General features: G+C 54.0%; 11 protein-coding genes across 11 annotated transcripts; 4 read left to right on the plus strand and 7 right to left on the minus strand.

The window, feature by feature from the left end:
• Positions 1–270: 270 nt before the first annotated feature.
• On the minus strand, positions 271–1,754 carry IAQ61_000928 (uncharacterized protein; the record flags this gene model as incomplete). The annotated part of the gene is made up of 3 exons (XM_003841322.2): positions 1,393–1,754; positions 1,209–1,336; positions 271–1,143 (listed from the first exon to the last, which is right to left on the minus strand). The coding sequence occupies exons 1-3, from the start codon at positions 1,511–1,513 to the stop codon at positions 271–273; spliced, it is 1,122 nt and encodes a 373-aa protein (XP_003841370.2). The 5' UTR covers positions 1,514–1,754.
• A 541-nt stretch (positions 1,755–2,295) lies between these two features.
• Positions 2,296–5,174, plus strand: IAQ61_000929 (uncharacterized protein; the record flags this gene model as incomplete). The annotated part of the gene is made up of 2 exons (XM_066094882.1): positions 2,296–4,851; positions 4,954–5,174. The coding sequence occupies 2 exons, from the start codon at positions 2,296–2,298 to the stop codon at positions 4,957–4,959; spliced, it is 2,562 nt and encodes an 853-aa protein (XP_065955190.1). The 3' UTR covers positions 4,960–5,174.
• Positions 5,175–5,873: 699 nt separating this feature from the next.
• On the minus strand, positions 5,874–7,562 carry IAQ61_000930 (uncharacterized protein; the record flags this gene model as incomplete). The annotated part of the gene is made up of 1 exon (XM_066094883.1): positions 5,874–7,562. The coding sequence occupies one exon, from the start codon at positions 7,560–7,562 to the stop codon at positions 5,874–5,876; it is 1,689 nt and encodes a 562-aa protein (XP_065955191.1).
• Positions 7,563–8,040: 478 nt separating this feature from the next.
• On the minus strand, positions 8,041–8,944 carry IAQ61_000931 (uncharacterized protein; the record flags this gene model as incomplete). Its single annotated transcript, XM_066094884.1, has 2 exons — positions 8,041–8,778; positions 8,912–8,944. The coding sequence occupies 2 exons, from the start codon at positions 8,942–8,944 to the stop codon at positions 8,041–8,043; spliced, it is 771 nt and encodes a 256-aa protein (XP_065955192.1).
• Positions 8,945–9,322: 378 nt separating this feature from the next.
• Positions 9,323–10,185, minus strand: IAQ61_000932 (uncharacterized protein; the record flags this gene model as incomplete). The annotated part of the gene is made up of 2 exons (XM_066094885.1): positions 9,323–9,697; positions 9,748–10,185. 2 exons carry the CDS (start codon positions 10,183–10,185, stop codon positions 9,323–9,325), a joined length of 813 nt encoding a protein of 270 aa, XP_065955193.1.
• A 932-nt stretch (positions 10,186–11,117) lies between these two features.
• IAQ61_000933 (uncharacterized protein) lies at positions 11,118–11,582 on the minus strand (the record flags this gene model as incomplete). Its single annotated transcript, XM_066094886.1, has 1 exon — positions 11,118–11,582. The coding sequence occupies one exon, from the start codon at positions 11,580–11,582 to the stop codon at positions 11,118–11,120; it is 465 nt and encodes a 154-aa protein (XP_065955194.1).
• A 49-nt stretch (positions 11,583–11,631) lies between these two features.
• IAQ61_000934 (uncharacterized protein) lies at positions 11,632–11,898 on the plus strand (the record flags this gene model as incomplete). The annotated part of the gene is made up of 1 exon (XM_003841318.1): positions 11,632–11,898. The coding sequence occupies one exon, from the start codon at positions 11,632–11,634 to the stop codon at positions 11,896–11,898; it is 267 nt and encodes an 88-aa protein (XP_003841366.1).
• Positions 11,899–12,604: 706 nt separating this feature from the next.
• IAQ61_000935 (uncharacterized protein) lies at positions 12,605–13,363 on the plus strand (the record flags this gene model as incomplete). The annotated part of the gene is made up of 1 exon (XM_003841317.2): positions 12,605–13,363. The coding sequence occupies one exon, from the start codon at positions 12,605–12,607 to the stop codon at positions 13,361–13,363; it is 759 nt and encodes a 252-aa protein (XP_003841365.2).
• Positions 13,364–14,120: 757 nt separating this feature from the next.
• On the plus strand, positions 14,121–16,094 carry IAQ61_000936 (uncharacterized protein; the record flags this gene model as incomplete). Its single annotated transcript, XM_003841316.1, has 1 exon — positions 14,121–16,094. The coding sequence occupies one exon, from the start codon at positions 14,121–14,123 to the stop codon at positions 16,092–16,094; it is 1,974 nt and encodes a 657-aa protein (XP_003841364.1).
• Positions 16,095–16,521: 427 nt separating this feature from the next.
• On the minus strand, positions 16,522–19,418 carry IAQ61_000937 (uncharacterized protein). Its single transcript, XM_003841315.2, has 5 exons — positions 18,219–19,418; positions 17,943–18,166; positions 17,519–17,893; positions 16,867–17,469; positions 16,522–16,782 (listed from the first exon to the last, which is right to left on the minus strand). Exons 1-5 carry the CDS (start codon positions 18,935–18,937, stop codon positions 16,652–16,654), a joined length of 2,052 nt encoding a protein of 683 aa, XP_003841363.1. The 5' UTR covers positions 18,938–19,418; the 3' UTR covers positions 16,522–16,651.
• Positions 19,419–20,183: 765 nt separating this feature from the next.
• Positions 20,184–20,942, minus strand: IAQ61_000938 (uncharacterized protein; the record flags this gene model as incomplete). Its single annotated transcript, XM_003841314.1, has 1 exon — positions 20,184–20,942. The coding sequence occupies one exon, from the start codon at positions 20,940–20,942 to the stop codon at positions 20,184–20,186; it is 759 nt and encodes a 252-aa protein (XP_003841362.1).
• Between the last annotated feature and the right edge of the window lie 649 nt (positions 20,943–21,591).

Genomic DNA, 21,591 nt, shown 5'->3' on the forward strand with positions numbered 1-21,591 from the left:
GAGTAGAGTGGTAAACGTTGATATATGTACTGCCCAAACGCGAATACCGTTGCACCATGGCATCATGAAGGTACAAGGCGTGCACGGATGCGAGAGTTTGGCGGAGAATCCAGACTGCGAATGCGAAGACGCGGTTGGCGGAGTCCTACAATACTACTTTGCGTGCTTCGCGGGGGTGGCTTTCGCTGGGGCAGTAGGGGCATTTGAAGCGTCCACCCTTGGACAGCTTCTCGAGCGACTCTTTGGCGATGACGTGGCCGCAGGGCATCATCATGGGGGGTTCGCGTCGGTGGTTTGTTCTTTGCTGACAGGGCAGACAAAGATGGAGTGGAAGTGGTATTGGCTGGGTAATGGGATTTCGACGGGTAGTTCGTTTTGCGTCGTCCATTCTGTACGTTTCTCTTTCATGATGGATTGCATTTTGAGCAGGTAGGGGAGCGCGATGGCACCGGCCGTCGCGGCGATGAAGAGGGGGGAGTCGGCGCTCAGGCCAAGAAGGGAGCAGAATTCGCGGTTGAAGGATTGGGCAACCTCTTCCCAGGCGGAATCGTTGTGGAAGTAGCGCCGGTAGGGCGAGTCTTGGATGTTTTGCCAATAGGCCATGGCGCCCATGAGAGATTGTACGTCGCGAGCATACCGCTTTTGAAAGGGGCCGAATTCACGGCGGGCATATTCACAAGCTGCGAAGGGGCCATTAGGCGCCTCCTCCATGCTGCTGTCTTGATTATGGCCGACAAAGAGACACACAAATTGCAACCGGCAAAGCTTGAATTCAAGATTACTGCCTCGAGATTCCAGCACGTCGCTCCGTTCTCGCGCCCACTGTATTGCTGGTTGGAGATTCCGCTGGACCCGCAGCTCGTGTAAAATATGGTACATGTCGGCGAACTGTTGCTGCAGCTTTTCCGAATTGAAAGTACCCTCGGCCAAGTCTCTCTCCCAAGAGTCTTGCACATGCGGGTTTGGTGTGTTCAGGGTAGGCTCAGGGCGTGGCGGGCGGCGGTCAGCCTCCTCCATAAAGGTGGACGCGACGTCGAACTGGCCTTCGCGGAGGAGATGCATGGCGATGGCGCGGTTGATGAGCGAGGGATGTGATGAGAGAGCGTCATTGTCGGCGGAGGGGAGAGGTTTGTCTTTGAATTTCTGCACGTTTCTGCGTCAGTTGTTGCTGCACGAGTTGTGATGGGTTGGTGATTGAGCAAGCATACTCTGTCCAAGGTCTTGCCATATCGTCCGAGGCCAGCGTATATAGGCTTGAGATCTTTCTGGGCCGTGTCCAGAGTCTTTTTGAAGGGATCCTGGAGCTTTGCGAGGGTCAAGGGCGCCGTCTTGGGGTCTGGTCGTGGGCGGGTCAGCGAGTGTTGGCCATGCCGTCACTGTAGTAGGACTCACCAGCGGCGATTTTAGCACGAGCTGCATTCAGCATGTCAATCGCCTTCTGGACATCGTTTATGCTGGTGGAGAGGTTTGCGCTGCTTTCAAGAAGCTCCACCTGCTCGCGAAGATCGTCCATCACGGAGGCGGTAGCGGCAGCGGTAGCGGGTGGACGTTGTAGGGCGTACGAGCGACGGGCGGTGGGTGGGGAAGGTGACGGGTGACGGGTGACGGGTGACGGGTGACGGGTGACGGGTGAAGGGTGAAAGGGTGAAAGGGTGGATGTATAGTGGGTATTCAGCCTGTGATTGTATTGGACAAGTGAGGGGCGTCAGTGTGCAGGGCAGAGCCGGTATCTGGCCAGCAGCAGGCTCTCGTCGTGTCCATGGTATGGTGGGAGAAGAGAAGGCAAAGCTGTTGGCGTGACGTTTGCAACCGGCGGGCGGGCGGGGCGGGCTTGCAGGGGTACAGTTAGCCGCGGCGGGCGGGCAGGCAGGCAGGCAGGCAGGCAGGCAAGTTAAGGCGAGCTGGGCGTTATGACGTTGGACATGGCAAGCTTGGTACCAGCACCCAGTCAGTGTCAGTACTACTCGTTCCTTGCCGTAGTTCTGCGGTGCGACAATTATCCTCATCCCTCCCCTCCCCTTCTCCTGTTGCTTCATTCTCCTCGGACGATGCTCAAGGCCCATGTCCACCAGAACTATGCATAACCTGCACTCCCCGACCTTTCTACTCGTCTCCCCCTCATCACCGCCGCCGACCGCTCGCCGCCGCGCTGTGAGCGCATGCTGGCGGCTCACTCGGCCTGTCCTTTCCATGATGAAGAGTGAGTGAGGAGCTTGCTCTCATCCGAATACAGCGCGCATACACACAGGGCATCAGGAAGCCTAATTCCTGGTAGCCTTGGGCCCTTTTGCCACCATGGATTTCCCCATGCCCATGTCATCGCCAGTGCGCACCAAGACGGAGAAGGAGCTGCGCAGGCAAGTGCCCCCGTTGCAGACGACGTCTACCGACCCCAAGCCCACTCCGCCCCCGTCAGCCTCCACCTTCGTCACCCCAGAGACGATGGCAGACGAGGCGAGAATGACATCGTCTGCCACAGACACCAAACACAAGCTGTTTGTCATGACCGACATTGTGGCTGCTCGGTACATTGAAGAAGACCCTACTACCACGTGCACCGTCCTAGCGCGCCGCCAGAAGATTGAGGGCTACGAGATATACCTGGTAGAGCAGTGGGCATGCTCGCGCACACATCCGACCTTCCTGATTACCACCTATACCGGCAACCCCGAGGATGTTGTCCTGGCCACTATCCTGAGCGTGCCTGCCGACGAGTCACAATGGTCACCCCAAATGCGCCTATACTTCAAGTCGCTAGATGAATTCCATGCACGTCGAAAAGAGACTTCCTATGGAACCCTGATGATTACTAATCTGAGCGGCTTTCCGTCCTCCTTGACTGTCATTCCAGTGCCGGGCGGAGATGTGAAAAAGTATCGCGAGCCCTTTGTTGTGAATGAAAATCTGAAGAGAATGGGTTGCTCCGGTCGACTAGGTATCCAACTCGCACCGCCCAGTAGTGCAACGCAAGCCAAGTTCCACCAGCTGTATCGCACGAGCGAGAAGATTCCATTCAACGCTTCTGTCCTTGAGCTTGTCAAGCTTTGTCAAGTGGCTTTGGTTCTATTTGGAAAATTGGAGCCAGAATATGCAGATGGACTACTGTGTGACCTGACAGAAAAGGCCATCAACGACTGGTGGGTCGAATTTGGAGCAGAGTACTACACCGTGGAACCCCATGATGGCATTCTTGGACCTACCACAGTCGCAGCTCTACTCGGTATGCTAATGGGTGCACGCAATCGACTTAGCGCATGCAATGCGGCTGTTTCAAAAGATGTCTTCGACCTCGAAAGCATGAAGCGTGGTATAGCCCACTTCCAGAAGTCACAGCATCTTCCACGTACACGGCGTCTAGACAGACACACACTAGACAAGCTGCGAAGGGCCTCTGCCAAAGCTGCTAGCAAAGAAGGCTGGGCTGTTCCGCGCGCTTTCAAGTCAACGGTGGCCGAATTAGGTGGCAAGGGCGGAGAGATGGTAATGGGTATCGTAGGAGCTGGTCAGAAGGATGGCATTGCAGAGGTCGAAACAGTCGATATCGATCAATTCGTGGAGCTGGTTCGTGGAGACCATGCGAAATGGCTGTGGCACGGAAAGCCGCGCAAGTCTACCTCGGGTGACATATTCGACCGACCGTTGGAGGCAGAGCGCTCCCCCTCACCGGACAAGCCTGATCATATCATCAAGAGCCTACGTCGAGAGAACAACTCCGATCAACCGAAGCTTACGAAGCGAGATACAGCCCACGAGGAACCGAAACGAGCTGAACTAATTACACCAGAGGGTATTGAGAAAAATGACTCCAAGGACTCTTCCTCGAAGCGGGCCACGATCAAGGCCAAGTCTGGCAGTGGATTCAGCCATCTCAAGAATGCCGTCAGTCTCCGCACGCATGTTAACAGAGTTTCGCGAGAAGAGCATGGCCGGCATGGGCTTCACAAGACAAAGACGGAAAATAAGTCTGCTCCATACACAGGCTCAAATGATACCCAGACGTCTGTGGACCATTACGAAAATACGGTTCAGTGCCCTGATGACGCTCTGCACATCCTCTCACCACAAAGCTCGACGGACCCAACCTTCTCAAAACTTCTTACCGAGACGCCAAGCAATTCGGCGAGCGCGTTGGCTATACATCAAAAACCTGACGGCCGCCAAGACTCGGCAACATTGCGCAATTCTGTTGCTGAAAGCGATGCATCAGATCGTGCACCAACAGTGGACAGCTCCATTGCAGGCTCCGTTTACCATGGCATCGATCTGAATGAAACCCTTCCGGTCGACCAAGTTCACGAAATCCCTCCCCTCCTCCGCCGCACCATGTCAGACGACCACCTAGACTACCATGGCTCAATCCGCAACGACGACTGGTGGCCTCGCCACCTCTCCTTCAGTGTCGCCGAAGAAAGCATACTGAAATGGAACCCCATCATCGTTCCCGATCCAGACGGCACCTCACTAGATCCAACGAACTCTGATACAGCCCTTACCGCTAAATACGCAGCACAAGCCCTCCACTCTGAATACCTCAAACAGCTGCACCATCGTCTCGCCACTCTCTCCACCACAGACGCTTCATGGGTCCTCTCGCGCCTACAACAAATCACCGACCTCGAAGCCTCCGCTGACGCAGATATTGAAACTCTGGATTCAATCTACTATCCCCATCTCGACACCTACCACGCCCTACGCGAAGACACCCACGCCATCATCGCCAACAACCGCGCACAGCTAACCGCCAGTCTGAGCGAATTGGGCAATATAGGGGACAAACTGGAATACGAGATTGGGGCCCTGAGGAGCAAGGTTGAGGACGTGGAAGATGTCCTGGGCGAGTTTGAACGACAGGTTGAGTTTGTGGAGGGGAGGGTTGGGGAGTTGGAGGGTGTGTTGGGGGAAAGAGAGGGGTGGTGGGCTTGGGGGGTTAGGATGCTGACGGGGTTGGGTAAGGGATAAGCTGGGTATGTGGTTTTGCTTGTCTCCAGGACATGGGGTTTTTTTATTATTAGAACGAGGTTGTTGAGTCGGGCGTGTATACCCGGTCTATTTCATTCTAGTCGGTGGCATATAGAGCATGGCATATGGTGTTGATAGCGTTCCTTTATTCAACAAACTCGCTTGGTTACAGGAACAAAGACCGCACTTCTACAGACATACTCGCAACTCTCTTATGTCATTTCGTATGAGCGATGCGGAACTTGCGCGGCCTACTTTTGACTGAACATGGCAATTTTGCTCTGCTGTTATCCGTGAGCTTACGTTTGGGCGTGGCAGTTGGTGATTTTTGAGACACAAGTCATGTTTGGAACAAAAGATGATCAAATCAGGCATTTATGTTGAAAAGGCATGTTTTAGATGGAGGTTAACACGCAGGTCTATTTTTATTACGCCCTGCCATGCCATGCTATCCCAGGGGGCAGGTAGATGTAGGCTCTGGGGTATGGTGTATGGTGTATGCTTGGTAAAGTTATGTATGTGAGAGAGTGTATAGGGGTAGGTACGTCTAGGCTAGAAGGCGCGTTTTAGGGAGAGTCGTTCATAAGTCAAGGTAAAATTTGTCAAAGATATTACAATAGACAATCAGCAGGAGAAGTCGCGGAATGTGATTGTGAATTAGATGTCAAGCTAAAACAGAGCAGTCATGCAAAGGTTTACTTGTTAGGACTGGTATATTGTGGTGGTAAGAGATGTCGATACACTATCTAGTCTATTACTCTATCCAGTATCGTCATCTCAGCTCTTTGTCCCTCAAATCATTTACATTACACCCTACACAAAGCCCTTACATGCTGCCTGCATTACCCTTTGATCCTACACCTCTTCTCTACTCTCCCTCTCTTGGTCAGCTACCTCATTCACCCTCCCCTCCCCTATCCACCAATCAAATCCCCAATCCCCTCCACCAGCTCCACGCCCTCAGAGTCCAACTCCACATCCACACGACCAAAAACCCTCAACAAGATCCCCTCGTTCACCTTCCGCCACGTGCGTTCAAAGTGTGACAAAGTAGTCAAATCGACGCTGGGAAGCGTGACAGCCTGCGCGTGGGTCATCGAAAAAAGAGTGTTGATGTGTGAGGCGGAGATGGCGGTGTGAAGGGCCAGAAGGCTGGGTGCAGGGGATGGTGAGGTCTGCTTCGCCACGCATGTTTCGGTCGTCGTCGTGCAGGCAGCGATGTTATCAGCGTCGGCAGAGATCGACGTTGAGCTGGGATATCGCGACGACGTACTGCTCTCGCCGTCCGTTGACGAGGCTGCTCGAATGCTCGGGACGGGAATCTTGCTACGCCTCCTCTGCAGAGTCTGGATGGCGGAGATGTTTCTTCGCCCTCCTGGCGTGCTGCGGAGTGGTGATCGGATGGGCAGCGGTGGTGGTGGCCCTACGGTTGAGCTCGTGCTCCTGGGCCCAGATGATGGATAGAGAGTGGAGGATGTGGTTCTGGTGCCGGAAGGAGGAGTGGGAGGTACACTGTCTGCCGACTGTGCATGTGCATGCTTCAGGAAGGATTCGAGGAAGGGAGAACCCAAGCTAGGTTGCGTTTGAGAGACAAGAGGGCGCGGAGGTATGAGGGCGTGTTTCGCGCCGTAGCCTTTTCGGAAAGCGGGGTGAATGCATGTGGCGTCACCGTTGTCTCCTTCCTTTGCATCATAGTGGCGCAGTGGCAGCGGGCGGTAGTAATTCACAGCCACGCTGCTGTGATTACTGTGCTGTGTGATGCCCTGTTTGGTCGGCGAGGCATACGAGTACTGTATCAGGCTGTTGCGGCTGGGATCCTCATCACTGGCATTGGATGCTGTTTCGAGGACTGATCCGGCTTCAGTAGAGCCAACGTATGATGATAGACTGTCGAAGGGGATATTCAATGGGGGTCCGCCTTCGTCATCCGACTCGTCTTCCGGGTCAAGCGCAAACTGGCCAGTTGGCGCCTCAGTGTCGAGGCCGAATTCACCGCGGGAATCTTCATCAGCATCAATAAGAAACTCTTCGTACTCTGTACGGAGCAGCTTCGCACCGTTTGTTTCTTCCTCCGACATCTTGGTCAGCCTGTGCTGTTGCTCACTGCTGGTCACGGTCTGCCAGTCCGCGTCGGAAAGACGGTTGACACCAGCTTGGGCACGGCGAGTGCTGACGTGAGCGCCTGGTGTTTCGTATATCGTACTCAAGCGCCCACGCGAACTTTCAAATGTGTTCGTGATATCGGTCGCGATGTCCGACCGATCGTTTCCCTTGGCAACAGTGCCAAAGATATCACCATCCCCTTTGCCTATAATCTGGTACGTCTCGAGCGTGGGAGACTGCAGAGGCGAAGCCGGCGACGGTGATGCAAATCTGTACTTACATTGTGGGGACGATACACTTCTTCGAATGGCATCGTCGAAGTTGGTTTGGACGTCGTCCAACGACTCAAGCAGATTGAACGACTTCAAGGCAGAAGCGGTGAGCGGGCTCGAGACATGTCTCGTAGTCGGTGTTCCAGCCACGCTCAAAGAGCCAGAGCTGCCTGACTTGAGCGAAAGTGGTTCAGGCCGATCCGGTGCTATGTTTGTAAGTAATTTCATTGAGGTGAACGTCTTTGGTCAACTTACTGTTTGGCGGGTACCGAGCCGATGGTGACTCTGGCAGGCCCAACAATGTGGACTTCGCTGCCTCCTCTAGAATCCGCCGCCGATTTGCGCGGAGTGATCCAGGTAGTTGATCTGTTCGCGCGATGAGAGGGGAGGATATACTCCGGCGTTTGGCGCCGTTCGCTGTGCTTGAGGGAGTCCTTGGCGAAGGTTGCCTCAGGATTTCGTCGAGCTCTTTCTTCGACAAAGGTCCCCGCTTCGGGGGGCCTTCCAGATGCTGCAGTGTCTCTTTCAGCCATTGCGAGTCTGTTTTGCTGGGCGTTTTGTCGAGCATAACGTCGCCGTCGCAGTCCACTTCGCCGTCAAGGTCTTCTGTTCCTGGAACTTTTGGGCGCGCCGAGAACGTTTCTTGAAGCAGCTTGCGCAGCTGCACGTTTCGTACCCGGTCTACCTTGTATCCCTATCGAAGCTGTTAGTCCAAGTGCTGATTGCTTTGATTCATCGTGCGACTCACCTGGTCAAGTGCCAGCTCTCGAATGTGCTTCCTCGCCATCTCATAGTGCTCGGTACTCTCACGGATCCAGTAGCCGAAGAGCGAGAGGTGTACATCGGCGATTGTCTCATCGTAGATCTCTCGCGCCAGTCGAGGCATGTCCAACGCAGTCCAGTTCACGTGGAACGAGTCGCCTCGCCTGTGCTGGTAGCTTTCCGTCATCTTGGAAGATAACAAACGGATATTGCTAGTTTCAGTGATGTATTTGCCAGGATAGTCTTCTTCGAACGTGTGGTTCTGGGAGTGAGAGGATATGGGTGAAGGTGTGAGCGCAAGTGTGAGAGCAGAAGGTTGCAATGCAGAAGGTGTGAATGCAGGATGTACGAGTATAGAAGGTATAAGTGCAGAAAGTGTGATATCAGAAGTTGTGAGCACAGGAGAGGTGGGTGTAGAATATATAGTGGAGCAGAGGCACAGCTGGTGGGAGACGCAATCCGCCTTCACCTTCACCGTCGTGGCCGCCTGGACTGTACTTGCCGCCTTGGCACCGCTCTTGTCGTGTTCACCTAGGATATTACCACTAGCTCGGATTGTGTCTGAACTGTGCTTGGGGTATGAGTGCGCAGTAAAGACGCCGTTTGCGTTCTTGGCACTGAGCAAAGCTTTGCTCTCGGTTTGGTTGCTGTCGCATGAGCGGCGAATCTGAGAGGCGAAGTGCTTGATGCTTCTACAGCGAAGGTTCCTGAGACTTTTGACGACAGGTTTGGAGACTTCTTCATGCCCATCGCACGTGTCAGGTCTCTGTACCGTGGTTGATCGTGAACGCGGTGGCACTGCGCAGTGTCCCTACTATGTTTTGATTCCAGAGGCCAGAGGCCAACATGGCTTATAGAAATTTGTATAAAGGAAGAAAGGAAGCAGTCGTGACATGGCTGCCTAGTGATGATATCCAGCGAGACGACGAAGAGCGTTTGCGCCGATATTGAAGTGGGTAATGTGATACAACGGTTGGCTACGACGAAGACATGAATTGATAATGGAAGTAATATATTGTTGCATTAACTAGCTCTTTAATAATAGCATAAAGAGAGGACAAGAAGCTCTATTGAAACGATACTACATATTCAATTTCGCCTAGGGTACAATGGGGTGAATGACAAATTGGGAGGGGAGCAAGCAATTATGAGTGCGATGAGAATAGCAAATATGAGTGATGACCATCACGAGCGGCAGGTCTATGAGGTATGCGCGACATCAAAACCTAGTATGGGGCGCTGGCGCCGGTTCTCCAAGGGCTGGCGTTGATGGCAGCAAGGGACCTCCTCTGGCACTCGGTAGGGTCCTTGAATACACCTGAGGGAATGTCTTCCTCGTAGTTCTCGTTGCTGACGAATACTTGGTACTGTCCGGTGTTGCCAAGAGCACACAAGTTCCATGGGCCGTCTCCGAACAAAGTGTTACCCTGGGTGGATGGCCAGCTCAAGTGAGCAGGGCTGGGGTCGACATTACCCAGAGGGTTGTTACCAGTCTTGTAGAAGCTGAACGCGATCGAGTTTGGTGGGAGGAATCCAACGGGAGCGTAGCGAAGCGCACCAGTTACGGTGTCAACAAAGAGTTGAAGAGGCTTCTTGCTGACCTATTGACCTGTTAGCAGCCACATGGCTTCTTGGTTTTGCAAATCCTTGCCGTGTATAGCTCAGTGTCATCGTCAACGAAGAAGATGGGAAGCTTAGGGTCCCACCACTTGTTGTAAGGAGTGGCAATGACAATGCCCTGTTCCAGGCGGATAGCGTAGTTGTCGAACTGACACTCAGTGGCGGGGTCTTCTCCGTCGTCGCACTGCTCATCAACACGGACGCTGAAGAACTCGGGATGGCTCGTCTTTGGGCGCCATGCATGTCCAGATCCTTGCGAGTAGGGCTCGGCTGAGTAACCCTTCTGCTTAGCTGCCTCAGAGTACTTGTCTGTCTCATAAGCGTCCATGGGCAGAGCTGGAGCAGCCTTGTACTCCGCTGGCTTAGATTCGTGTCCGTTCTTCGTCTCATATCCATTGTCTCCGCGCGGGGTGATTGTAGATGCGCTGACCATGCCGACCATGGCGCAGAGCAAGAAGTCGGACCTCATATTGAACGAGTGAAGGATAGAATGTCAGAAAGGACAGTGTAGAGAGAACGAGTGCTTGAGATTCGTGAGACTTGTAGACCAGGGTGTAACCAATTTATGGTGAGATAGGATCCGACTGATCTTGTTGACATCGGGATCAAGCGACAGTCAGAGGAATGGGCTGTACCACATGATGCCCTGACTGGGAACTTGGCAGAGCATCAGTTTATGGCCCAGAAGGCACACTTGAGGAATGGAACTTCTTCTTGCACCTATTCTGGGAGAATAGTGTTAGGCCACTGACGGAGGCGTGTACTGTGTAGCAAGCAAAACCGTCACTGACACTGTGCTCATGCTGTCTTTTGGTCACGATGTCTTCTTCGGCCTCAATCAACTGATGAGTCCTGCGGAGTCTCTGCCGCGGCTAACAGCAAGGGACTGAAGTTGGCGAATACACATCGAAGGAATGGTGTGAGCCCCTATCATGGACTGGTCGAGTTCATTCCAATGTACTTTGTTTACGCGTGATGTTCGCTTCAAATCTGCCGGCCCCTATAGCCTTGATGTGGAAACTTACACGGTTTCCTGGGAGATGGGTGAGGTGTCTTTTCTGCGTCGACATAGCGAGGAGGCTCGGTGGTGGTGGTGGTGGTGGTGGTGGTTAGACTGAAGCTCGAAACGGTCGTGCATTGTCGGATTACAGACTAGGCCATATGTGGCTAGGGCCAAAAACCGGTAGGACTTTCCGATGGAGGCAGGCAAAGGCCGCTCATGCATCCTCGCCTTTCACGGCACACCTTCACGGCACACAGTAAGCTGATGCATTGAGATGCACGACGTTCTGCTTCTGGTAGACAGGCGTTGGCCGTCGCGCCTCTCCCGTGCAGCGCCCCCGCATCGGCTTCCTGCCCGTTGCCACCATCTCTTGTCCAGATCTACCGTGTATGTATGGACTATGGACTCGATGTACGCGTACCTTTGGTCCTCGACCGCTTACCGGTACGGACAGGGCTGCACGAGATGCTCGCTTCTGTTATACCTGAAGACTTGCCAGCACCTGACGATACATGTGCAACCACCAACAAAACATAAGCAATTTGGCCCGCAGATACAGAGTACGCTGACACTTGCTTCTTGTCGCATACCGGTACATAAGCCATTCGTACGGCGCTTACCACTGTTGTACAGCACATGACAGACTTTGTGTCGAGCAGGTCCTCCACAACGAGCCAACTCCTTCTCCATGCACTACCAGTACAGGGGTCCAGTGCATGTTGCCTGCGGCACGGAACTAAATGTCCAGACGACTGAGGGGCCGACAAAGCTATCGAAGCAAGGCAACACGAGACTGAGTGGAGACTGGAGGGTTGAACAGCCATGTTGGTCATTGGCAGGCCTTCGCGATCTGACGAACTCATGACCCTAGCGTCCCTTTATTGAACCTGAAGGTTGTGGTGGGCGCGAACCATGGGATGGAGGCGGCCACTATCCAGGGCGAACGCCTTGTCAACCGAGCCGGCTTCCAGGGTCAGAGTTTTGATCCTACGTCTTACCAGGTCATGGCCATGGCCAGTCCAAGCTGAACACCTTGCTCGTCAGCTGTCTAGCCATATGTTTGTACTTGGTAAACATGTCTTCTCCGAAGCTGATTGGACTGACAGCGTGTCCAATGACAAGAAGCAAGGCGGGTACCCAACGTCTGAGAGACGGCGACTAGGCCCAGGTGCGTGGTAGTATATTAGTGTTGGCTTACAGCTAGTAATGAGAACGGATGGGGTTGTCCAAGTTGTAGCGAGTCTTGGAGAATGGGTGCGGCGCAGTTGTCCACGCCAGCCAATGATCGACCGTCCTTAGCGCCTCACAGGATGAGGTTACGAATCAGCAACCTCGAGCGGCAGGCCAAATGTCCTTAGACTCACTCCTTACCCCTCCACTCTTACTCTGGAAAACTGTATTAGCATGTCGCGGTGGATCAAGACAGGCGCCTCGACGAGTATTCAACCGCGTTTATACCAGCAGCGTGGATCCACGTCGCCACCACAAATGGTAGGATGGAGCTTTGAGGGGCCGTCAGCGTTGTCACCGGTCTCTAACGCACCTCTGCGGCGCGGATGACGCGTGTGTGGTGCATTCATATAATGGAATCGTAGCCTGCAGGCCCTCAGGTAGTACGGCTTTCAGCCTTCTGTTATCGTACCCTCTTGCGTAGGGGCGCAGTCATTTCCACCCCTCTCTTTCTGTTTTACCGCCCCATTCGTACTCGTTGCCTGCGCTGCCCATAATCCTCCGATAGTTCTGGCTGATAGCGGGTCCTGTCTTTCCCTTTCTCACTGCCTGTCAGCGTCGATCGTGTGCCTTCATTTATGCAGCGCTTGTCCCATCGAAAGACAAACTCCTTCAACAGCTGAGAAACTTGTGAAGGCCCGAACATACCAACATCATGGCTACTCTCTCGGTGCCTTCCCCGGACTCTTTGTCGGCTTCAGGGCCATCTGGAAGACCTGATCTGCAACGACCCCTCTCTACACATGGAATGCCCAAATCACCTCATGCCATGTCGCCTCGACGACCACACCGGTTCTCTGCTCTAAGTTTTCCCTCACCCAAAAGCCCACAATCTTCGGGTCCAATGTCGCCTCCTATGTCAGCCAAGTCATTCGGTACATTCATTGATTCAGAGCCATCCACACCAGCCTACTCTCCAAGGATGGATCAAGCATGGGACAGCTCGACTGTGGTCCTCATGCGGCCCATGTCCTCGTCATCCGAGCCTTCTACTCCTACAGAGCCAGCATGGGATATGGTGGCGCCCGTCAAGGCGCCTCCGCATTATCCTAACGTGATGTCTCGCGCAAAGGTACCAACCGTTACTCACAAGGAGGTGCCCATGGTGACCTCGCCATTGTCTCAGCCCCCAAGTCAGCCGCGAGCCATGAAACGGCCCAGGGACGTTCATGTTGTCAACCTGGACCAGAGGAACGACAATACTTCGAAAGTTACACATATTGATTACAACGAGCCGCCCAAGTCCAAAGAAGCCGGAAGTCCCAGTCCTGGCATCGCCCCGTTTAACAAATTGGCATCCAAGATGAAGTTGATGCTCCGACGTAAGAACACAAATGAAAAAAAGAAAGAGAAGAAAAAGAGAGAATGGGAGGATGTTGATCGCCTGGAGGACGTTCACTGGACAGAGATGTGATGTCTCCTGTCGCCTTTGGATGCCTGCTGTCACATCATCATCATTAATCTATTACGGATCTCATGCGCAGCATAGACACGTCGAACTATGGAGGCTTGTTTGAATAGGACTGAGGGTTGTCCGCATAGTTGTTCATTGTTTGTGTTTTTCCATCTGGCCATTCGCTGGCTGTACACCATCAGATACCCAGCCAGCGGATATTTTGTTCTACATGGCACCTACCGGTCTTTTTATGGGTTTGAAAATACTCGTTATCTCCTTATTTGGCAGAGCCGCCATGCTGCTGGTCATCATTGCCTTTTTTAACTAGGGCGCTCATGGGATTTGGGTTTGAAATTGGGAGTTTATGAGGTTTTCCGAATACCCACGTTGCACTGAAGCGGCCTCTCAAACAGTCCCTCATTAGATACCTCTCCGCATCTGAATCACAATTGAGTTCGTGACTGTCCTCAGACTAGAGGTTTGCAGTAAGCGACGGTGTTGAAGGCACGTAGAACAGCATCGCAATCCTCAAGTTTTTACCAGACAGAATGAATTCACCGGGGCAATCGCACTATGGTTACAGACCGTGAAAGCTGCAAACATCAATCAAGAGCGTAAGAGTATTCGCGAAAGTAAACTAGAGAATCTGGAAACCTCTCCAGAGATCTTCAAGGTAGGCTTATGATGCCACTGGGTACCACTCCGCGCAGTTCATCTCCACGGAGGCTAAGTAAACAAGCAATTCCGCCCAGGCCAAGAACGGAAGCACTAGCGCATGCACGGACCAGGCCTCCCGATTCGTGGACAGTCTAGCGTCCCGATCACTCTCACAACATCATTTTTGAAGTCCCGAATCTTCATCCACAATCAGAACATGTCACCCCTTTGGTGGAGAGGCGCGGCGAAATCTACAGCTCTGCTGCAAGCGGCCTCTGCACTGCGGCTACGAGGGTCTTGGGCACCGGCGAGTCGTAGCTTGCGGCAACGTGCAGCCCAACCAAGACGCATCGAAACACCTTTGTCAAGAGCGTTCAATTCACAGCGAGCGCCTATCTCGCGTTTTCCTTGTCTCGTCACCGCCGTGAAAGCCCAGCGACTTGCCAATGCATTGGTGCCTCAAAATATCTCAACTGCGACTATTCTCCGCTCGGCCTTCCCCACCAAGTCTGTAATCTTCATACTCATTGTGGGCGCCTTGTTGTACGTAGTCGCCGAGGTAAACGATGACTGGTGGGAAGATCATATCTATGCCGGGACTCAAGGTGAAATCTGGTCACCACTGCACTTTTACGACAACAAACATGACCTCCAAGATGCTTGTGTGCTAGATTATCCCGACTTGACCATCCCAGGACGTGCTGATTATATTCTTGCAAACTTCGACAGGATGGCGGCGGGTTGGATGATCTCAGAGAGAAGAGCCAAGGATGAAAATATGCTGGTCACCCATGGATGTAGATATGCGAGCAATCAGCCTTGTGAGGATTATTTGGCGCTGGGTACGAGTCTAGGCCTGGGCGAGATGCCTTGGAATTACTGGAGTATCATGGACGGACATGCAGGGCCTTACATGGCGTCGGTGCTCCAGAGAGTGCTCATCCCAAGGGTGTCACTGGCGCTGTCGGCTCTGCCATATACCAGCGGACCTTTGGAAGTCGAGAGCACAATCAAAAAGGCCTTTTCCTACCTTGATGGAGAGATACTGGAGACTGGTTGGATCGGAGCAAACTGGTGCCCAGCAGCAACTGAAGCTGGCACATCTGCTACTGACCCCGTCGTTTCAGGATCTTGTGCCCTTCTCGCTGCATTCAACCCCAAGGCGAGCACGCTGCATGTTGCTTGCACAGGAGATTCCCGCGCCGTCCTTGGCCGCTGGGACGCCTCGTCAAACAGATACAAATGCATCCCCCTTTCCGAAGATCAAACGGGCTTCAACCCCAAAGAAGTCGCCCGTCTCGCAGAATCCCACCCGGACGAACCCGACATCATCGACCCCAAGACCGGACGCCTCCTCGGTCTAGCCGTAACCCGCGCTTTTGGCGACCATCGCTGGAAATGGAGGGACATGTTTGTCAAAGTGGTAGAAAAAAAGTTCTGGGGCCCCCCTCCACGTCCCGAAAGCCGGGCTCCACCACCCTACCTGACTGCCGAGCCCGAAGTCACAGACACCACCATCGTACGCGTCAATCCACATGACGGCGACGCCAAAGCGAAAAGCGACTTCATGATCATGGCCTCGGACGGACTCTGGGACCACATCAGCTCCGAAGACGCCGTGGAATGCGTCGAGCGCTGGCTCGAAGCCAAAGCCCGCGGCAACGGCTCCGTCTCCAAGGACCCCGAACTCCTCGCCAACCCGCCCTCCTTCTCCCTCGCCTTGAGACTCGAGCCCGGCGTGGAGATCAAGGACGGCGAGCCCCACTGGAAGGCTACGCCCGAGTACTTTGCGATTGAGGATGACAATGCGGCGGTTTGTCTGGCCCGCAATGCCATGGGTGGGACCAGGAGGAACTTGTTTCTCGGCTTGATGTATATGTCGCCGCCGCGCAAGAGGCGTGCGGTGGATGATACGACGATTATGGTTGTTTTCTTCGATGACTTTGGGGCAAGGGTGGGCAAGGAGGATAAGGCGGAGAAGCAGAAGCAGGGTCAGGGCCACGACCAGGCTCCGGACAAGAAATGGTGGTTTCCAAAGCCGACCATCTGGTGGTTTCCAAAGCCGACTATCTGGTGGGGGAAGAAGGAGTAAGGTTGGGTGATGAGCAATGGATGCAGTTTTCTTTCTTTCCCTCGTCCCCACCTTTCTTTTGAAGAGGAATCCTGAAGGTTGGATAAAGTTTAGTTGTGTAGTTGGAGAAGGAAAAGTGTATTGTTTGTCTTGGCAGCGCAGCATATATGGCATAGGTATATGGCATATAGTTTGAATTAGTACATGGTATAAGCAAACTCCGCGAAAGGAAAAAATTTCACCCAGCCTTGCACGCCTCTGGGCTGTTATTCACTATCGACTATCGACTATTTACTCACTGTACTCGATGCTTGTAGCTTGTATCTCTCTCTCTCTCTGTCTGTGTCAGCCCCAGTCCCATTCGCAGTCCCCCATCCACCCTCCACCCTCCACCCACCAACCCGTCCACAACCCCCTCCCCCATCCCCTAAAAACAAGAAAAAAAAACGCCCTATCGCATATGCAACCCCCGCAACCCCCGCAAACCCATAATCTGCAACCACCCCCTGGTTACAAACAAACAAACCCAACAAAAACTAAAAGCCTCCCCCATCCACCCGCCCCCAGTCCCAATCCAACTATTGCAAAAAGTCGCGTTGGAGATTAACAAAGGCGCCGGGGCCGCCATCTTCGGCGAGTAGGGAGAGCAGAGCCTCGGTTTGTTGGAGGAGGAGTTCGAGGACGGCGGAGGAGGATTTACCTAGGGAGACTGGGGGGTGGGGATTAGTTTTTGATTATTTATGTGTGTGTGTGTGTGTGTGAGAGAGAGAGAGAGAGAGAGGAGATGACATACCAAGAATAGCGCTATTGAGTTCCTCTGCGACCGGGACACGGCCTGCGACTTCCAACAGAGGCGCTAGACTGCTCTCCCGTGGATTCGCATAGCCAATAAGTGCAAATGTGTCTTCGAGCGCTCGTTTAATTTCCCGGCGGGGATCGTTTGCAAATTCCGATTTGAGCTCCATGCCGTATTTGATCGTCTCCTCTGTCAGTTGGAGACACTGTGCTTCCTTGTCTTGGACGTCGTCTTCGTCTTCCAATTCGTCGTCATCATCATCGTCGTCGTCGTTGTCTTGGTCCTGGTCTTTGTGGTCCCAGCTAGGCGGCGGATTGTGTACACCGAGTTGCTCGTCGAGTTCCATTTCAAAGTCGTATTCGTCCGTCGTCGTCGAGTATCGTTTGTTTGGCACTGGGTCTGCACCACGTTTCGATGATTGCGCAGATGACTGGTGTGACTGCGGGTTGAGTTCGTTACAGCGCCTGATCATCTCGATGAACTTTCGACACCGGAGTTTGAAGTAGATTTTTTCGTTTTCGCGGAGTACCGAAGGATAGTAAGCGGTTGTGTGTTTGAGTGCTTTGTCAATGTCTCCTTCCAGGATGGCAGTGCGGATTTCTGTTTCTGATTAGTATCCCTGTTACTCGTAGACAGTGTATGAACCCACTTTGCCTATGTATAGCATCCACATCTTCGACTGCCGCAAGATAGGGAATCTCCGCCTCCCCATCGCTGGCCAACGCTCTCGCTTCGTCGACAATCTCGTTTGAAAAAGCTCGCGCCGTCTCGACATAACCATCATGTGCCAGGTACTGAGCGACCAACTGATGGATCAGTGGCGTTTCATCTCTGGCAACATCCCACGCCGATTTCGAGCGTGCGATTTCTGCTTGTATTGCCATCTTCTCGTCTTGCATCATCTTGTCGATATCAAAAGCAAAGGGCTCCTGGCCAAAGTTTGCACGGACAGTCTCATTGGGCTTCTTCATGCCGACAGTGGGAAAGTACTGCATGTTTGGCTTGAGATCTCGGAATGCGGTACCTGTACGGATCAGTACTAAAACTCTCGATTCCTCTGCCATTCATCTCACCTAGCATGTGCCCATTCTTGGTGAAGAAGGCGGTATTCGTCCGAAAGTTGATTCCACAGCCGATAACATCCAGAGTTCCAAACTTGGGACCATAGGCCTTGCCAGTCGTGCTATTGCTAAAGACCTGCCCATCATCGCCGTGGTACGCATACGAGTCTGGCTCCCATCCCGGTATTCGACTAAGGGCGACCTTGGGTCCTGAGAAACCGAGTCCGATCATCCTCCTACACCTACTTGTTAGCTTGGCCTATGTAACCACCGTGTCTCTCCACATACCCATCTTTGCCCTTTGATATTATCGTCACCTCGTAGTAATATATTCCACACTCCCTCGGCATGGGAAAGTCTGTCCGCACTGCCGCCGCCTCATCATGCGTCTTCTGTGTGCCCGCAAACTTGGCCAATCTACCGCCATCTTCGATTTCCAACTGCGGGAACTTATCCCCATCGTTCCATCTCATCGGCCATGGCGATATCGGATCCTGTGGTAGCGCAGGCGTGCGCTCAATGATCTCGTGTGTTAGGCCGCGATGCGACGCAGCCGCTTTGTGTAGATTGATGCTGCTCGAGCTCGTCGACAAGGAACCGGGGTTGGAAGAATGCGTCGACTTTGATTCCCGGTGTTCCGCCAGTTTCGCCTTGAGCGCCTCCTCGAGCCTCTCGGCGTACTTGGACCCTTTCAGATACGAGGGCACAAAGAAGAGCGGCATGACCTGATCGAGTCCTCCGCTGGGGTACTGCCAATGACCAGGCTGTGTAGCATAGGAAGGCAGCGCGCCACTCCTTCCCCAGCTTGCAGACGTGCTATGGTGGTGGCTATCCGCGTCGGTGGAGCGAGAGTGGCGGTGGTGACTGGTGTTGTCGGGGATGGATCTGCTCATGCCGAGGTGGGAGAAGGCCCCGGATCTGCTCGGCGCTTGGAAGGCCTGAGTGCTATTGCCTGTGCTTCCTGCAGCCACGCGTGCCCAACTCTCTCGACGAGCGTTCATACTCATCCTCCGGTGGTGGTGGCGTGGGGAGGGACGGGGGTGAAGGGTGGGGTGGGTCGAGGCCTCCGGATCAGGAACGGGAGGTTGCGACCAACGGGTGCAGCGATAGCCACCGACAGGACAAAGTATAGGTGGTTGTCAGAGGCGTACACAGCACGGATGGGTGATTGCCAGCGCAAGACGTGTGGGAGGCTGGGGTTGGGCTCAACGCAGGAGCGCGTGAACGAGTGGGTAAGTCGCGACGTCGTGATGCGGGAGAAGCTAGAGGAGCACTGTGCTGGCATCCACCGGCGCTGCTGTTACCAGACAGATCAAGGATGAATTGGGGCGGCAGAAGCTATCATCACAAGCGCATGCATATTTCAAACTTTCAGCGGGTGGTGGTCTGGCGTGCTATGCACTGTGCACTCTTGACGATGAGCTGCTCCAGTGGCCATGTCAGTAGGGCCGAACTATGATAGATGAAGTTCCCCGCGATTACGATAACGCACATGGTAGGTACAGACCTTACAGTAGGTACTCCACAGCCAGGCCAAGTCAGCACATTTGCCGAACAACAAACGCACAGTTATTCTTCGAGAGAAACGACCTGTTTGTCCAGAGACTGGACTGTTAGAATGAGTCCCCATCTGCGTTGCTCACACGACCAAATCAATTCCAAGCCACGTCCATCTAGCCTATCATCTAGCCTAACCACAGTTATCAAAGCACACGTCTCACTCAAGTGACTCCTTGGGAAAAAAACTTGCTTTTAATGAAAAAGGCATGCAATTCTGTTATACAATCCCATTCCCGTCAACAAAGTCGCGGTCCATATCCAGCAGACAGGCCGACAAGTCTCGCGTGTAATGACCCCGATTACTGCCATGCTAGCACCCAGCATGTGACGCCCAATCATAACGCCTTTTATTGTGAAACAGATATGCACAGCGGATCCAGACGCCGTACATGCTACGATAGGAAAGACGTGGTATACCAGAACACAAGGAGAGACAGAGATAGGGTGGGGGCGCATCTATCGCGCCTGGCCACGTGATTCGAACAAGCAAGGGAGGTCCGAAGAACAGCATGGAAGGATGCTGATAAATGGTGGAGCATGCTGACGACAGACCGCAATGCCAAAGCCTTTCGGGCGTGGTGGGCGAGTGCGACTAAGCAAGTCCATGCTACATGATAAAGCAGAAGAAGAAGAGAAGAATAAAAGAAAAAGTAGACGAAGGAGACGAAGACGATCCTGCATGTTGGCTTGTGCTCAAGCGGCAGGGATAGGAGCAGGCGAACTGGCAAGACCATCAAGTGGAGTCGGGACTGGTGTGTTGCCATCTCCATTGGGCAGGCTGTCGCTAATGGCACTGCTCTCTTCCTTCATCTTTGAGTCGGCGCTGGAGCCGGCAGAGTCGCTCTTGACATCCTCGAGGAAGGTGGAGTTGCGTGGAGGTGCCTGGTAGCTTGGTACAGACCAGACGACGCCAGTGAAGGAGCGTACTTGGAAGCCACGTTTCTCCCACCTCCTGCACTTCTTGCCGGTGCGGTCCAGATTGCGCAAGTTTTGGTTGATGATGCCCATGTTGGCCTTGGGGCCGAGCTTGTTGATGGGCGCAGGAGCGGCAAATGGACCTTTTTCGTTGGGGTCGTTGAGCATGTCTCCCATCTTCTTGCGCTTGGGGCCTGGCTTGCCACGCGGCGGCTTGGGCGTGGAGGCCGAGGAGCCCTCCATGACGGCAGACGAGCGCTTGGAGCCTGGCTTGGGGCCCTTTTTGGCCTTGGTCTTCTCCGCTTCTGGCACGGGCGGTGCGAGCGACGAGGGCGTGCTGGCTCCGTTCATGGCGGCGGGCGAGTTGGCGGATGTGTCGGCAGGCATTGGGTCGACGGTAATGGACGGCGCGTCGGATGGTGGTGAGCTAGGCTTTGATTCAGTCGCGGGAGCGGCGATGGGCTCGTGGGGAAAGGTCGTCAGTGCACTCTGTGGAAGCTTGAGGGTGACGACGAGCGACTTTGGCTTCGCGGTCATTTTCGCGTCGACTGGATGGGCGGGGTGCGGGTCGCGATGCAGTAGGAGTGGCGATGGGTGCAGTCGGTGGAGGTGGTGCAGCTGCCGTGGTTGGGAGGAGGAGGAGGAGGAGGAGGAGGAGGAGGAGGTGGTGGTGGTGGTGGAAGTGGAAGTAGTGGTGGTGGTAGTGGTGATGGTGGTAGGTAGAGGTGGTGCAGATGGACAGGTGTTGTCGGTGTTGCAGGAAGGTTTTGGTTGCGGCGGGCGATGGTGGGCAAGAGGGCGGCGACAAAGGCGGGCTTGTGTCAGCTTTGTGGTGCCCGCGGGTGTGTGTGGATGCGGTCGCGGCGGGCCTTGGGGGGTGAGAGGGGGGGGGCGGGGGGTGGGCAAGCGGTGACAAACAGGGCGAGCACTTTGGCTTGTCTGCTCAAGGAGGCTGATGAGGTGTGATGGGTAGGCAACGATGGCGATGGCGGTTGCGATGAGGATGGCGATGGCGACGGCAATGCAGAGTGAGGGCAGTAAAGGGAGCAGTGGGAAAGGAGGATGGGTGACGGCGGCGAGGAGGGCACAAGGGCTGGCCCGCAGCTGATGGTTTGGTTTGCCCGCCCCCGAGCATATTGGGTTGGCGGGATCGCTAGACGGAGAGCGTCTTCACTCACTTCTTGTC

The sequence above is a fragment of the Plenodomus lingam genome (assembly GCF_022343315.1).
Source record: "Plenodomus lingam strain CAN1 chromosome Unknown contig_11, whole genome shotgun sequence".
NCBI lineage: Eukaryota > Fungi > Ascomycota > Dothideomycetes > Pleosporales > Leptosphaeriaceae > Plenodomus > Plenodomus lingam.